General features: G+C 35.3%; 1 protein-coding gene and 1 pseudogene across 1 annotated transcript; one reads left to right on the top strand and one right to left on the bottom strand.

The window, feature by feature from the left end:
• Positions 1–1,240, bottom strand: part of LOC141291468 (contactin-3-like) — a 54,212-nt pseudogene extending 52,972 nt beyond the window's left edge.
• A 97-nt stretch (positions 1,241–1,337) lies between these two features.
• Positions 1,338–16,227, top strand: LOC141291466 (contactin-3-like). Its single transcript, XM_073823629.1, has 6 exons — positions 1,338–1,461; positions 1,993–2,085; positions 2,654–2,857; positions 5,943–6,045; positions 6,536–6,720; positions 16,064–16,227. The coding sequence occupies exons 1-6, from the start codon at positions 1,338–1,340 to the stop codon at positions 16,225–16,227; spliced, it is 873 nt and encodes a 290-aa protein (XP_073679730.1).
• The last annotated feature ends 1,455 nt before the right edge of the window (positions 16,228–17,682 follow it).

Below are 17,682 nucleotides of genomic sequence, written 5' to 3'. Positions count from 1 at the left end.
CAAATAATATAATCATTTCTTGACTCAAAATAAAAAAAAATATGAATAAACCTATCTCTGATAATCCTGGGTTATAGTCAGGCAGGTTTGTTTATGCATTAAACATTAGGATGTCATTACCTCGACATTACCATACATTACCATACATTACCATACACACACACACACACACACACACACACACACATATATATAATGTATGTATGTATGTATGTATATGTTATATTCAACCTAATAACTGCATTCCAGTAAAAAATCCCAGCCATACAGCTTAATCAAAGCTTTAATGGCATTTCAGCATTTATCATTTAGATTCTGAATGTTAAAAGAGATCGAAATGACGAATATAAACGAATAATGTCCGAAGAAGATGTCCTCTCCAGGTCACCGTACAAACAGGCTACACATTTATCTTAGAGCGATGTTTGCTGCCGCTTTAGTTCTGTGCTTTACATGACTGCCCCCTACTGATCATGTCTTTCCTATGTCAATGTATTTTCCGTGTTCCTTTGGAATACACCGGCACCACGCGAGACCACTTTACTTCCCGCGCGCATTTTAAATGGCCAGATCTGTAGTTTATATATGTTATTGGGACGTTATTCTAAAGTTGCAACTATTCTTCATTTATTAACTGTTAGTAAATGAGGAATAGTTGCAACTTTAGAATAACGTCCCAAAAACATATATAAACTATTAACTGATACTTAACAAGTCTTTAGTAAGTAATTTACTAACAGCTTGTTCATGATCTATTACTAATTTATTAGGTATAGTTATAAATCATTAAAATACAGTTAACAAGTCATTTATAACTTGTTAACTAACAGCTTGTAAGTCATCTATTGGCTATCTATAAGGCACAGTTATAAATAATTAACAAACTATTAACTGTTATTTAACAAGTCATTTATTACTCATTAACGAACAGTTTATTAATGGTCTATTAACTAGTTATAGTAGATAGTTATAAATAATTAACAAACTATTAACTGCTATTTAACAAGTCATTTATAACCCATTAACTAACAGTTTATTAATGATCTATTAACTAGTTATAACGGATAGTTATTATAAAGTGTTACCGGAATTTATACAATATTTCAAACTTTTAACCCACGGGAGAAAATCAACCCGCCGCAACAGCTTAAAATCAGCCCAATTTCGTGGAAAAAATGCGGGATTTGGCAACCCTACATCCAACACGAGCTGCATCCAAAGCGATTTAAATACTCTGCATATTGATAGCCCTTAATCCCAGACATTTTGGGCAAAACCCAGGCCGGACCCATTTTTTTAAGTTCAAAAAGAGGACATGTCCAGGGAAAAGAGGAAGTATGGTCACCCTAGCTAAACTCAGAGTACATGCAGTAAATCAGTTCACTGCATTCATTCACTGTCAACTGAGCAGTTCTAAGGCGCAGAAACCACCACATCACGAGCTGATCACCTCAACAACGTGTGCGCTTCGCTTTGAAATGTTGCAAAAACATTTGATGAAGGGATAAAGCCATGACAGATACTGTGTCAAAGCATAATGGCCCAAAACACAACTCTGAAGACCTTTTATGTTAGAATAAGAAGTTTAAATATATTTCAAAAACTACACTTTTTGCCCAGAAGACCTATTGTTACATATCATCACTTTTTATCTGAACAATCAAAGAAACAATCCTTTGATTAATCAGTTTTCAAAGGTGATTTTTATTTGTAGCCCTAGTCCAACCACAAATTCATGCCATTGAGACAAGTTAGTACTATGTTGGCCTGGTCGGGATGCTCACATTAACTAGAGCTGCAGTCTTGACACTTTTGGGGTGAATTAACTTTAATTAAAAAATATATATATATTTACTTAGCGTTGTCTTTACACATTAAGCTGGGATAAAAGAAATCATCTCCAAGGTATTTTCATTTCATGCTCATGCCTAGCACTGCTGTATCTTCTAACTGTTTGTTTGTTTGTTTGTTTGTTTTTTTCATGCTTTTCAGACTTGAATTTAAAAACTCAAACGAGAAGTGCTGTGTCTGTGCGAGAAGGCCAAGGGGTAGTTTTACTTTGTGGCACACCATCATATGCAGGAGGTAAGGCTTTTATAGTGTTACTTTTTAGTTTATAGCCTGGTCTGGCATAAATATCCAGTACACACATGTGAAATACAGAGTTCTGACTTTTATCACTTGGCTCCATGGGATTTAATATGTGTTTTGAATGGAAAGTGCTTGCACGCTTTGTATAAAGCAAAATCATTTTTAGAGACCATAGGATTCAAACACTTTAACGCAATAAGGTGTTTTTTGCACCTTGTGGCCTCTAAAATGTTTACGAATTTGAAGGACTTTTTGGCTTTCAAGTAAGTGTGTGAGTTCATTCATTTGATCTTTGAAACTACACCTGACACCATGACATGTCAAAGTTTTTTTTTTAGTATTGTTTGGCTTGACATTCTTTGTAGTGTTTTATAAAGATGTCTTTAACAGAGCTTAGGCTTCTAATTACCCTATGATCATTTTGGATACATCTAGGTCAGATTTCAGACAGAAAAGTGTCAAAAAGTCCAAAGAGTTTCTCATTTAAGTTCCCAAGAGTGTTTGGCTAGCCTAGTTCATTTGTTTTGAATTCTATATGTTCTGTGCCCCATCTCCTTTCCAGATCTCTCATTTGCATGGGTCTTTAACGAGTACCCTTACTTTGTTCAGCAAGACAATCGTCGCTTTGTCTCTCAGGAGACGGGAAACCTTTACATCGCCAAAGTCGAGCCTTCGGATGTGGGTAACTACACGTGCGTGGTGGTAAACCGCATCACTAAAGGCAAAGTCCTCAGCTCCCCGACCCCTCTGGTTCTACGAACCGATGGTAAATATCAATTTTTTTTCTTCCAGTAGGCAATTTAGTGGTGGCAGCTGAGTCATAACATCAGCACTAAAGGGTTTGATTGACCTGTTGATGCAGTTAAACATCGGGTTTGTCTGAATTGTGTCAGAGCACTTTCTGTAGAAGGTTCCACCAGCTCCATCTTCCACTCCATGCATATAAAATGAAATAAATAAAGTGCTTTAATGTAGTGCATCAAGTAAAATAATAAAATTCAAACTTCATTAACACACAACTCTGCCCAAGTAATATTCAATTTTAAACACTTCAAGAGCTCAAACTAAATTGTTATCTTATGCAACATTAGATAAATGATGTGTCTAGTTTGGCTAACAGCAAAGTATATATATATTTATTTATTGGACATTGATTCAATTACCAAGGTAGAATAAACAAATATGTTTTCTTTTAATAAATGAAGTAGCAGGATTTTAAATTCATTCATTATTAGATTTTACTAATTTGATTAACTTAATTAACCCTCTGAGTACACCTTTACAGCTTTACAGTATTACTGCCACTGGCTAGTATTTTTTTTTTTTACTTACAATATGAATTATATGTATGTATATATATATATATATATATATATATATATATATATATATATATATATATATTAGGGCTGTCAAATGATTAATCGTGATTAATCACATCCAAAATAAAAGTTTGTTTTTATATAATATATGTGTGAGTACTGTGTAAATTTAAAAATATGTGTTTATATATACATTATTAATATACTCAGTACTCACACATATATTATGTAAAAACAAACTTTTATTTATTTTAGATGTGTGATCATTTGACAGCCCTTATATATATATATATAAATATATATATATATATATATATATATATATATATATATATATAAAAGCACACTACCAGTCAAAAGTTTGGACACACTTCCCCATTCTCTTTGATGTACAGGCCTTTATATAGTTGAAGTCAAAAGTTTACATACACCTTGCAGAACCTGCAAAACGTTAATTATTTTAGAGAGAAAGAGAAAAAAAGAAGCTCATACAAAATTTAACTTTTTTGTTCTTCTGGGAAATGTGAGTATCTTCTGAAGGGCAGTACTAAATGAAAATATATATATATATATTATTTAGGCTAAATAAGAAAAATGTACATATCTTCATTCTGTTCAAAAGTTTTCACCCCCGGCTCTTAATGCATTGGGTTTTCTTCTGAAGCATCGATGAGCGTTTGAACCTTCTCAGTGTGGAAAGATGGATCTCATAATCATACAATCATTGTTGGAAAGGGTTCAAATGCACAAAAATTGCTGAAAAACCAAAGAATTTGTGGGACCTGAAGGATTTTTCTGAAGAACAACAGGCAGTTTAACTGTTTAGGACAAACAGGGGTGGTCAGTTTTATAAGTTGAACTGTTATTGTTTCTTGTGGACTATATATATAAACATATTTTATGTGAAATATCTTATTCAGGTCAGTAATAAATAAAAAATAACATGCGTTTTGTATGATCCCTCTTATTTTGGTTAAATAATTAACGTTTTGCAGATTCTGCAAGGTGTATGTAAACTTTTGACTTCAACTGTATATAATTTAACAAATATTAGTCAATCAGGAATTTTTGGTCTGGTAGTAATGTTTGACATATTGTTGAGGTATCAATAATTCTAATACAATAATACTACTTCTAATATTAATAGAAAATGCGCTAAGGTCTATAAGTAGCTACAGAAATGCAAGTATAATAAGGTAACACTTTAGAATAGGGAACACTTATTCACTATTAACTATAGCTCTTCCCTCAATAAATTCCTAATTTGCTGCTTATTAAAAGTAAGGTAGTTGTTAAATTTAGGTATTGGGTATGAGTAGGGAAGTAGAATAATGTGCTTAATCAGTACTAATAAATAGCTAATATTCTAGTAATATGCATGCTAATAAGCAACTAGTTAAAGGAGTAGTTCACTTTCAGAGCAAAAATTTACAGATAATGCACTCACCCCCTTGTCATCCAAGATGTTCATGTCTTTCTTTCTTCAGTCATAAAGAAATTATGTTTTTTGAGGAAAACATTTCAGGATTCCTCTTCATATAATGGACTTCTATGGTGCCCCTGAGTTTGAACTTCTAAAATGCAGTTTAAATGCAGCTTCAAAGGGCTCTAAATGATCCCAGCCGAGGAAGAAGGGTCTTGTCTAGGGAAATGATCAGTTATTTTCTAAAAACATTTACAATTGATATACTTTTTAACAGAGCTAGACAAGACGAGAATTTGAGGTTAAAAAGTATATAAATTGTAATTTTTTTTAGAAAATAACCGATCGTCTTGCTAGATAAGACCCTTCTTTCCTCGGCTGTGATCGTTTAAAGCTGCATTTTGGAAGTTCAAACTCAGGGGCACCATAGAAGTCCATTGAATGGAGAGAAATCCTGAAATTTTCTCTCAAAAAACATTTCCTTACGACTGAAGAAAGAAAGACATGAACATCTTGGATGACAAGAGGGTGAGTACATTATCTGTAAATATCTGTGAAAACTCCTTTAAGAAACCATACAATAAATTGTTACCGTTGATTTATATCTTATCTCTGTCTTTGTAATTGGACTTTAAATGTAACACTAATTTATTTTGCTTAGGATTTGAAAGCATCACCGAAAACACTTTCTCTGGTGTCGACTTGACAGCATGTTAACCATGCAAACACTTTTTTTTAACATAACAAGACAGTGTAAATTAGTTTTAGACAGTGTTTTTTAGAAGTCAGAGCTTCGTAGACAACTCTGCTTATGCGTTCACAGTCCTAAATATACTTTACCATGAAGTAAACATAAACAATGGCTGGATAAAATATTTACAGACACTGTAAAACTGCAGCAACACCACACCTCTTCATTGTGTCAGACTCCAGATGATGGTATAAATTATTTGTTGCCTTTGTTTTAGCTGCTTGTTCTCAGGGAAAAAAAACTGTTCACCTACTAACACTCTTTCATATTTATCGTATAATGTATTTTTTACTATTATACATGATCAGTGAATGAATTATGAATGAAAATATAACAGTTTTTTTTTTCTTTATAGGCGTAATGGGTGAATATGAGCCGAAAATTGAGGTTCATTTCTCTGACATGGTTCCAGCTGCAAAGGGATCGGTTGTGACACTAGAGTGTTTTGCTTTGGGGAAGTAAGTGTGATTTCTTACCCTTTTGTAGTTACTGATGCCGCTTCCTGCCTTTACGGCTATCCCGACTTTTAATGGTACTGTGTCACTGGGCTTAATGTGTTTTTCAACTTGGCCCTTTTCCACCTCTTCTCGCCACCTTTTAAACATGCTTGTCAAAGTCTGTTTGGGAAATACCGTGTAACAGTCTATTTTTTGCCTCGAGGCAATTTTTCTCTCTCAATTGATCCCATTAGTGGATGAGCCATATACGTATTCCTTGCAAAAAGAAATGAGATGGTGTCTTATGAGGAAATGTAACTCATTTAGTATGTTAGAGCTGAGATACGAGGAGGAGCGACAGTAATCTACAATGCGATGATATTATATAAAATTTCCGTTCTTTATCTTCATCTTTTCTGTATCTCTCTCACTGTGTTTTTTTCTCTCTCTATGTAGCTTTTTCATTTTTGTCTTTTGCAAGATTACTCACCACAGTTTTTCCTACATTCAGCCCAGTTCCAGAGATAACGTGGAGGAGAGCGAATGGAGTGCCGTTTCCCAGCAAGGTGAAGATGAAGAACTCAAATGTAGTTCTGGAGATTCCCAGTTTCCAGCAGGAGGACGCCGGAGGCTATGAATGTGTGGCAGAGAACAAGATGGGAAAGAACACGGTGCAAGGACGACTGTCTTTCCATGGTATGATTATTTCATTCATAGGACAATTTTTGCCATTAAAAATGACCAGATTTGCAAAATTTCACAGCAGTTTCTTACAATATTTGTTGCCATTTTTGCCAACACTACATTCAGAGTTTTACAATGAAATCAATGTAGACTGTGATATGGTCACATTAATTGTTTTTATCTTCCTTTGACGTTGTGCAAATACTTCTGTAAAAACTGCTGTGAAAGTGTGGTAACGAGTTGCCAGGAACATACTGTAATCAGGGGTGTAACGATATGCCTAGGTCACGATACGATACGTATCCCGATATTGGGTTCACGATACGATACGTATCACCATATTTTGAACAAAAATTAAAATATGAAACTGAAAATCAAACAACAGATTTATTTAAAAAAAAAATAAACGAATTTCAATAGCTTTCTACAAGGTCACATTTTAAGGTTTAATAAAAACCTTCTGTATTAAAATTAACAACTGATAAGGTCTGTCTGTCACTGAATTTTTTTTTTTAATCTAACATGATAGTGATAAAATTGTCAAGATGTCAAATTCTTTAAACCTGCTAGCGATGCAAGATTCTTTGTGTGCGTGAAACAGAGCCCTAACCCGACGGGTGAACCGCTATAACTGACGTAACGGTGGAATAATATTTATCTGTCAGGTGCAGTGCGGGTGACATGCACGGGTATTTGCTCTTTGGACTCAATCCGGTACACGCTGACGCTGCTCTCAAACGGTCCCGTGCCTGTGTTCGCGCTCTGTGTGAAGACCATTTAAAAGCCATTTCACATGGGACACGTCAAGCGGTGGAATCTTTGCGCGCCTGCCCTTTCTCTCATAGTGAAAGTGTTTTGCGGTCGAGCTGGTGTTCGCGACTCGGTCTCAGGGTAAACGTATTGCAAACAACACGGTCTCATTTTACTTTACAAAAACAAAATAAATGAAACGTAATGAAAATACTATATGTGTTATTTGCTATTTGTCATTTTATGGGACAATGACTAGCGTGGTTTTCATGTTTACTATGACATTTTACACATAATTGTATTTTTACTGCGCAGGCTATACTACACGCATTTTCTGGATTTTTTTCTTTATTAATAGCCTTTCTCCGTATTTTATGGATCATACAGCTCCGAAATGTTGCCATCATGCTGACTTAAATGAGGAGGGAGGGTCCGCAATCTCTGGGTTGGTTGCCATGTTTCCTCACGTTCTTCTTCAACTAGCTCAACTTTTGCAGACAGGCGTCACATGATTGGAAAGGTAGTCACGGGGTGTGTCGCGATTCTCCCTTATTACACCGCGACACAGGATCGAGTGTCGCGATTTCGGTTTCATATCGCGTATCGTTACAGCCCTAACTGTAACTTGGAAAAATAATACATTGTGTACATTTGTTCGCTTTTCTGTTACACATTGATTGGATATTATTAGGATGTGCATAAGCCGGTCGTCTTTGCCATATCGTTTTCAGTGTTGCCAGATTGGGCCAATTGGTCTTCTTTTGATCGGCTTGGACCGGAGAATAACGCATTGGGCGGGTAGACAAAATTTGGGCTGCTTTAAAAAATTAAAAGCCGCCCAATCAGCTGTTTTTTTCTTCGCTTTTATCATTAGTCATGTTATTTTAGTACGTTCGAGCTCAAAGTATCATAGTAATATAATGTGTAGTGCAGTCATCAACTCATTTTTGCTTAACGTAAGCCTTACTGGTTTAGTTTAACAGAGACCTGTCAATCAATTTACGTCTTTTACGTTAGTGAGATGTGATGACTTGTTAGTGACGGGGTTTTACATTACATTTGTTTCTCATAACTTTATTGTGCACTTTTTGCACAGAAATTAGCATATTTTTTACTGTGGACATTGATAATGATGCATGCGTTTTTCCAAGGGTTAAAGTCATCGGTTAATTTCCACTTTGAAAAGATTTCTGGACATTTTACGCATATTTTCGGACTGTTTTGATCCATATTCCTGTGAAATTGATTTATCTTTATTTTATTTTGTCGTTATTCTTTTTTTAAAGAGATAAATATGGTCCTTATCAACCTTGACATGGCAATAAAATTCTCATTATTTTGGCAGTTAAAATTTGGGCTGGTTTTTGTTGAAGTGGGCGGGTTTTGGTGAGCTTTTGGGCTGGAAATCGTCAACCTGATCTGGCAACACTGATCGTTTTCTCTGTCATTGAAATGAATGCTTGCTAATAATTTAAAACGCACTTAATGGATATTATTGTTGTTATAGCCATTGAAATTCTTGCCAGTGTTTACCATGAGGAACCCTGCCAGTTCAGTCATTTCACAACTGCAGTGAATTGCTTTCTGATTACTTTCTACCCTGTCTGGACTTTCCTGTAGTTTCCATAACCACGTAGTAAAGACCAAAATAAATGGAGCTCATGTAATGGATTTGGCAGTGTGATGTTGCAGCGTGCCAAGACTCAGCAGTGCTAAATGCTAATTTGAGACACTTTCTTTGATCCAGAAAGGTGTCAAATGGCAAAAAGTTACAGTATTGTGAGCCAAATCATAGATTGATAGATAGCTTTTTTTCTGCTTTATGATGCTTAGATATTTGCCTTATGAAGGATGAGTAGATGGATGAATAGATATTTACTTCATAATGGATGCATGGTAGATATGTGCTTTATAATGGATGGATGGATGGATGAATGGATATATATTTATTTTACAATGGATAGATAGATATTTGAGATAGATGGATAAATGGATGGATGGATGGATGGATGAATAAATATTTGCTTCATAAAGGTTGGATGAATGGATAAATATTTGCTTCATAATGGGTGGATATTTTCTTCATAATGGATGAATAGATATTTGCTTTATAATGGATGGATGGATGGATGGATAAATATTTGTTTTATAATGGATAGATAGATATTTATGATAAATGGATGGATGGAAGGATGGATGAATGGATAGGTATTTGCTTTATGGTGGTTGGATAAATGGATAAATATTTCTTTCATAATGAATGGATGGATGGATAGATATTTGCTGTTAAAAGGGTGGATGGATGAATGCATAGATATTTCTTTTATAATGGATTTATATTTGCTTAATGATGGATGGATGGATGATGGGCGGATGAATGGAAAGATATTTGTTTTAGAATGGATAGATATTTGCTTTACAATGGATGGATGATGAATGGATATTTTCTTTGTAATGGATGGATGGATGGAAAGATATTTGCTTCATAATGGATGGATGGAAGTTCATAATGGATAGATGGATATTTGCTTTTATGGATGGATTTATTTAATGGATATAAATGGATGGATGGATCGATTTGTGCTTCATAATAGATGGATGGATAGATAGATGAATAGATCAAGAATGGATGGATGAATAGATTTGTGCTTTATGATGGATAAATGGGTGGATGAATGGATAGATATATATTTGCGATGGTTTGACAATGGATGGATAAATATTTTCTTTATAATGGATGAATGAATGAGATGTTTGCTTTATAATGAATGGATAAATAGATGGATAGATATTTGCTTCATAATGGATGGATGGATGAAGAATGGATGGATGGATGGATGGATGGATGGATGGATGGATGAATATTTGCTTTATGATGAATAGATGGGTGGATGAATGAATAGATATTTGCTTCATAATGGATGGATGGATGATGGATAGATATTTGCTTAATAATGGATGGATGGATGGATGGATGGATGGATAGATATTTGTTTTAAAAAAGATAGATAAATATTGGCAATGGATGGATAGATATTTGTTTTTAATAGATAGATATTTGCTTTATAATGGATGGAAGGATAGATATTTTGTTTTATAATAGATATTTGCTTCATAATGGATGGATGGATAATGGGTGGCAGAATCGATGTTTAGATAATTGCTTCATAATGGATGGATGGATATTTGCTTTATGATGGATGGATGAATAGATGGATAGGGTAGAGGTTTGCCATAGACTGATCAATGATGAATAAATATTTGCTTTTTCATCGATGGATGGATGGGTGGGCAGATAGATGAATGGATAAATGTTCGCTTTATAATGGATGGATGAATGAATGAATGAATAGTGGAGAGATGTTTGCTTTATAATGAATGACTGCATGGATGGATGTATATTTGCTTTATTATGGATGGATGAATGAATGAATCAGTGAATTAATGGATGACTAGGATAGATATTTGCTTTATGCTGGATGGATAACATTTATTTTCTTTATGTGTAATGGATAGATCATTTTAGATGACATTAATTTGTTTTATGATGATAATGGATGGATGGATGAATAACATTTATTTGCTTTAGCATAGATATTTAGGTACATTTATGTATCAGATGTCACAGATCAGATATTTCCTTCAGTTTAAAAACACATTCATTAAGGACTCATGATTTCACCTCTGCTGTGTTATTCATTATCATTATATTTTAGTTGATAACACTACTCATTATCAGCAATTCAGACACTACAATTAGGTCACCACTTATTATCTTTGCCATTTTGCTCTCCAATTTATTCCTTATTTTGCCTTAGTTTTATAAGACAAAGCTTCTGTTCCAAATCTGACACCAAAGCCTGGCTCAAAAGGATAGGGCCCTATCACTTAAATATGGACAAATTGCAGGCCTGTCTGGAACTTAAGCACTTGTGAGCCCATTTTTGGAGGCACGACATAACTCAAAGGATTATTAGACACTAGAAGCAAGCATTTGAGAATCATTACCGCCTTGGATCTGTCATTTTCCATCGACACAATAACAAGAAGAACAGGCTTCAACCTAATGATATAGAGATCACCAGCTACACGCAGAATTACTGGTCATAGTGTGCTGATTGAATAGCAAGATAAAAATAGCAAAATGTTTCTCATGATAATTGATAGCAGAACAGCTACTCGATATTTCATAGGTATGGGAACCTTTCACATGTGGTGTTATTGATTCAAATAAATGGATATACATACAAAAAAGAAAACTACTTGCAAGGAACCCATTAGTGAAATACAATACAAATAAAACTGCAGTGCAAATCAGCACAGTGCTATTGCATTGGACAGCTGGGATTTCAAAGGTGTTTCTTCCACTCACATCTGTGTACACAACACTTCTACGTTCTTCGATGAAATGCTGTTATTTTGAATGTGAGCTCCCTCGCTCATTCCCAAGGTTTATGCATGACTTATTGAGAAGGTTAAGGGGGCAGGTGCAGCTCTGAACTTCTTCTGAAAAGACCTGGCCTCCACAAACGATGCAAAACATGAAAGCTGTCTTCCCAGCGCTGCCAGAGTGCAAGCGTCCTTGTATAATGCAGTACGCCAAACTCTTCGAAAAAAGGCCAAAGAGTAGAAAAGAAGAATTGAAAACAGTTGGGAGGTTGGTCAGCTCATGGGATTCATGGATGTTTGGGTTTAATTCATTCTTGTGAAACCAGAGCTGATCAGTTTTCCTGATGAGTCAATCAGTACGGGACTCGGATCGATCAGTCAAGTGCTTAGTTGCCACAAAACCCGCAAGTGTTGTAAGTGGGAATGGTGATTGATGATTCATCCATAGGCATGCTTACACAGATCTCGTGTGATTGGTGAAAATCAACAACGCAGAACATGAGGAGAGTGTCACATTATAGAACCGTGCCTGATGGGTCAATCATGAATCTAGACAGGATCAGAGACATGAATGGAAACCTGTCACCATTTCAATCGGCAGGAAGAAGATGGATAGATCAAGTACTTATTGACATTTTGTGCTTCCAATTAATCAGATACAAGAGTGTCCATGTTTCTCCAAAGCCAAACCCTAAACTCATTGTGCAGTTGCAGGCTAACATGTTACTAGATCAAAAGATCTCTAGTCTCTATATATGGCTCAGTTCCCTCGACTGGAAGGGAATAATTAATTTATAAGTCATTTAAATAAGAAATAAGAAAACAAATAGCTAAGCGATACGCTATTTTAGCACTGCTTGCCTTAAAAATTATGTTTTAATTAAGATTGGCAGATATATTTATGCATTTAACAGATGTTTTTATTTTAAGCGACTTACAAAAGAGGAAAAAAGCTATTTGTCTCAGAGCCAACAATATTCGTAATGCACAATGGAACAGATTAGAAAGCAAGCTAGTGAAGGGAAGAAATGCAGAGAAGAGTTTTGATTTATATAAACAGTTAGACAGCTTTATTTTATCTTTTTTTCTTCAGACATTAACTAGCATATCATTTAATATAATTTAAAAATATATATAAAACTTGTATAGCTTAATATAATGTAAACGATGTCTCTTACTGAAATATGTAGTCAAAAATGCATAAAGGATTTATGTTATTTTAAAAAAATCCAAATTTTTTAATACATATTTTATACAATGGGGACGCATTTGGTTGCACTTGGTGAGCTACTGGTGCTGAGCTATGCTATTTTTACCACAACACAACTCAAAATACACAAGTCTGCAAATAAAATTATGATATGATGACCACATAGCTACTGAAAGAGCTTACAGATGGCAATGGATATAAGCGTCGACTGAAACCAAATGCCATACCATCAATTTTTCCTCACAAAGAGTCTAAACGAAGGAGCTCCTTTATAGTGGCTGAGGCATCATGACAGGATGGCATCTAGTGTTTCTTGTCTCTGCCGGTTATAAGCTCTTTCAGTAGCTGTGGTCTACTAAAAGCCTCAAAGGCATCAGGGCTAAAGTGGAGAGAACAAAGACGCAGGTCTTTAGCAAGTTTTATTTGTCCACAGGCATCTTCCCATTCTTTTCTGCTCTTCTTATCACTAGGAAAGCAGTGAAGACTAACATCGCTTCTCTTGTTGCCCTTTGACTGTAAATTTCAACCACAATGTGGCATCATATCTCTATTATTTTCCAAGTTGTGTTTTCCCAGTTATGTTACAGTAAAAACAGCAACAGATAGTGTCAGTAGCTCAACGAATGCAACTGTTCTACGTAATCAAAATAATGGCGCCCCCCCATAGTCCAATGTATATGTATAAAACGATGTGGATTTTTAAAATAACGTAAATCATTCATAGGTTTTCTGCTATATATTATAGTAAGAGACATCAAGCACAGCTGTTTTCAACATTGATAATAATAAGAACTGTTTTTTGAGCATCAAATCAGCAGTGATGGAATAACGGCGTTATAAATAAATGGTGTTACTAACGGCCGTTTCCACCGAATTGTTGTTTTCCCCGTTACAACGCCATTACCGTTACTGACACAAAAATGCGGCGTTACTATAATTGAGCTCATTGAAGTGGTTTTAATCCAAGTAGGCTCTCTCTCAGCCATAGGACCTCCAAAGCTGGGCATCACATTGCATTGTGTTCTTCTTCTGAGGTAAATTCTGGCTTATTCCTCTCAGCGCGTCTTTTTCCAGAAACGAAAGTAGCCGAGATGAACTTGATGAGTGTTCACGTTTGCTTATGGAATTAATGTGGCGTTTATCTACATGTTCGCTTGTCTCATGTAGATGTTTAAAATTTGAAAAGCGATGTCGCTTTTGGGTGTGATTACATGATGAGTTTAGACAGGAAAAACTAGAGCTCGCATTGGTATCATATGGATTACATTATCAAAGAAATTGAATAAAAATTTAAAAGTAGACATTTTAATCTTTCTATACATATTTCTTATGTCTTTACATGTCTTTGAAGAGAGATGGTGGAGAACGAGATGGAAGAGAGCGCACCTTGTTTATCTTCTTTATTTTACAAAAGTACATTGTTCTGCTGTTATTATGACTATACACAAAGAAAAGTAGAGCCTTTGCCTTCAAACGATACCTTATTCTTATCTGTAGGATGTTTTGTATGTCTTCGGGTTGAAGCGAGCCTAATGTGATATTTAGCCCCTAGAAGGTGTCTCTCACACTCTCCCACAGCAACATTAAAAATAGTCTAGATAAGTGTACAATGTTTTATTCATTTAACATGTTTAATATTGGGGCATCCAAGTTATTTGACATATTTGAACTTTTTTTTTTTCAAAGTAACACAATAGTTACTTTCTCTGGTAATTAGTTACTTTTATCAATTATTACTTTTTACCAACACTATTATCCATTTATTTTTTTTCTCAAATCTGTTTGATTTTTTTCTAAATTTCATTTTTCCATTTTAATTTTTCTGAATAAAATTTTTATATATATTTTTTTCTAGACTCTGTTTAGAAAAAAATACATTTTTAAGGCTATATGAAATACTTTCTTTTTTTTTTTTTTTTTTTTTTACCAAATTCAGTGTTTTCTATTAATTTTCTGGATTTCATTTGAATGGTTTTATTACATTTTTATAATCAAAAGCATCTCTAATAAATGTATTTTATTTAAAAAATAATTTACTATTATTTTATTAATTTATTTTCTTAAATAATTTTAAAATATTTTTTTCTGGTAAATATTCCTTAAAAATAATGTTTTAATAACAATTTTACTATTAGTCATAGTACTATCATTACATTTAGTAATATATGTGTCACAATTTATTCAAGTTAAACAACATTTATTTTGACAGTTGCTTTGAAGTTTCTGTCTGTATATGATATGACAATAGTTCTTCTCGAAAGAAACTGTAAAAATCTAATGCAGTGACTCTTAGAACAGCTCTGGAGATTATGTTTATGTGTTTATGTACTCATATATCGAGGCGGCAGCTGAAAACACCGCAAGCGCCACACACTCAGTATGAGTGTCATAAATGAAACCACATTTTTGTGCCATTCATTCACACAGAGACACGCAGCGCATGCAGGATTCATATTTAAATAGTATTTTTGTGGCTTAATATTCACAGATTCACTTAATATTCACAGGTTTGATTTAAGTGTTAAGTGTTTTGATTTCCATGACTATTCCATTTCCATTCCACATGACTGGATTTCGCATCGTGGAAATCATAGGGCCCTAAATCAGCATATTAGAATGATTTCTAAAGGATCATGTGACGCTGAAGACTGAAGTAATGATGCTAAAAATTCAGTTTTGCATCACAGAAATAAATTACATTTTAAAATATATTCAAATAGAAAACACTTATTTTAAATTGTAATAATATTTCGCAATAATACTGTTTTTCTGTATTTATAATCAAATAAATGCAGCCTTGGTGAGCGTAAAACATGCAAAATACTGAGATGACAAACTGTGGCCGCTCTGTTGACAGCATGACCACAACTGAGGGAAAAATCTTTTAAGTAGACAGTGACAAAGACCATAGAAAGATCTCTGTAATTCAAAAACAACAAAATAATATATAAAAGATGACCGATGAATGAATTCATAAAAACGATTGACTCTCTCTTGTCTCTTCAGCAAAGCCTCAGTGGGTTCAGACGATGCGAGACAACGCTCTGTCAATTGAAGAGAGATTGTTCTGGGAGTGTAAGGCCAACGGGAAGCCCAAACCTTCATACAGCTGGCTGAAGAATGGAGAACTACTGGCAGCCGAGGTAAAACTCAAGCAGCGGCTAGAGTAATGGTGTAGTCGTAAAAAGACGAGGGCCTGTCCACACAGAGACGCGTTTCGCTGTATACGTATACATTTTTTATCGTATTGGCGTTTCATCCACACGGATCCGGCGTTTTAGGAGACTGAGTCTGAGTTGACAGTGCAAAGATCCTTGGGTCAAGTCTCAGCAGGGGAGCTCTGTTAAATGTATATGACAAAAGTTGTATTGATTATATAATGCCTAAATCTCAGTCTTTGTTGTTTGAGTTGAATGCACAGCTATTTTAAAATTCTTTTCATCGCTGTTGCTCCGATTCACAGGACAGGATCCAGATAGAGAACGGAGCCCTGACAATCAGCTCCGTAAACCTCTCAGATGCTGGCATGTATCAGTGTGTCGCTGAGAACAAACACGGAATCATTTATTTTGGTGCCGAATTGGTGGTGTTAGGTAAGAGAGCCTCCTGTACCTTTCTCATTTCCAATTATCTTGTGCCTTTGTTCACTCTGCAGCACCATCTCAGCAAACACGATGCATTTCTGCAGCATTTCATTACACTGCTTTTTGGTTGCGGTTTTGCATTTGCAGTGTAGCATTTAAAAACGGCCTAAAAAACTGAAATCACAAATTAATGTACATTATATAAATTAAATGTTTTATAAATGTGAAAATATTTCATTTATGTATGTATTTATTTATTTATTTATTTTTATTTTCATTTTTATTTTTAAATAATAGTATGAAACAAAATCATAATTTATTGCAGTGGCAGTTAAAATAAAAAATAAGTTTAACAAATGAATAAATCTAAACTTTTTTTAACATTAATAATAATAGTTTTAGTTATTTTAGTACATCAAGTTAAACTAAATGAAAATAAGAAATGTTGCCTTGAAAACGTCTCGGGTTACTATTGTAACCTTAGTTCCCTGAGGGAACGAGACGCCGCGTCAGGAACGCTATGGGGAACGCCATTGGCGGGCCGCACTCTGAATCATGTCTTGCAACCAATGAACGACGGGGGTGACGTCACAGGCGCGGTGACGTCATCGACCAGGAAGTATAAAGCACGTGCGTTTGAAGCCCGCGGCAGCTCTAGCATGAAGCGAGCGCCGCAGGGGGCGGGAATTATGGTCCGAGACGCGGCGTCTCGTTCCCTCAGGGAACTAAGGTTACAATAGTAACCCGAGACGTTCCCTTCCGGGAACTCGAGCCGCGTCAGGAACGCTATGGGGAACGAGACTACCTACGTCCCCATAATTTCCGAACCCTGCGCAGTGTCTGTGCCAGCAGGTGGAAAGGTAAAGAGCATTTGTCTAGCATTACGCGGACAAGAGGCCCTGAAGTCCTCGGCCCTTAGGCACACGAGGAATGGTAGTCTTCCTCTGTCTGGTCGCCAGCCAGAGCGAGAGGTACTCCGCGGCCCTCAGGCACACGCAGAGTCTTAGTCCTTTGTCTGGTAGTCAGCCAGAGCAAGAGGGA

This window comes from Garra rufa, chromosome 18, assembly GCF_049309525.1.
Source record: "Garra rufa chromosome 18, GarRuf1.0, whole genome shotgun sequence".
Taxonomy (NCBI): domain Eukaryota; kingdom Metazoa; phylum Chordata; class Actinopteri; order Cypriniformes; family Cyprinidae; genus Garra; species Garra rufa.
This window is presented reverse-complemented; position numbering and strand designations above follow the sequence as displayed.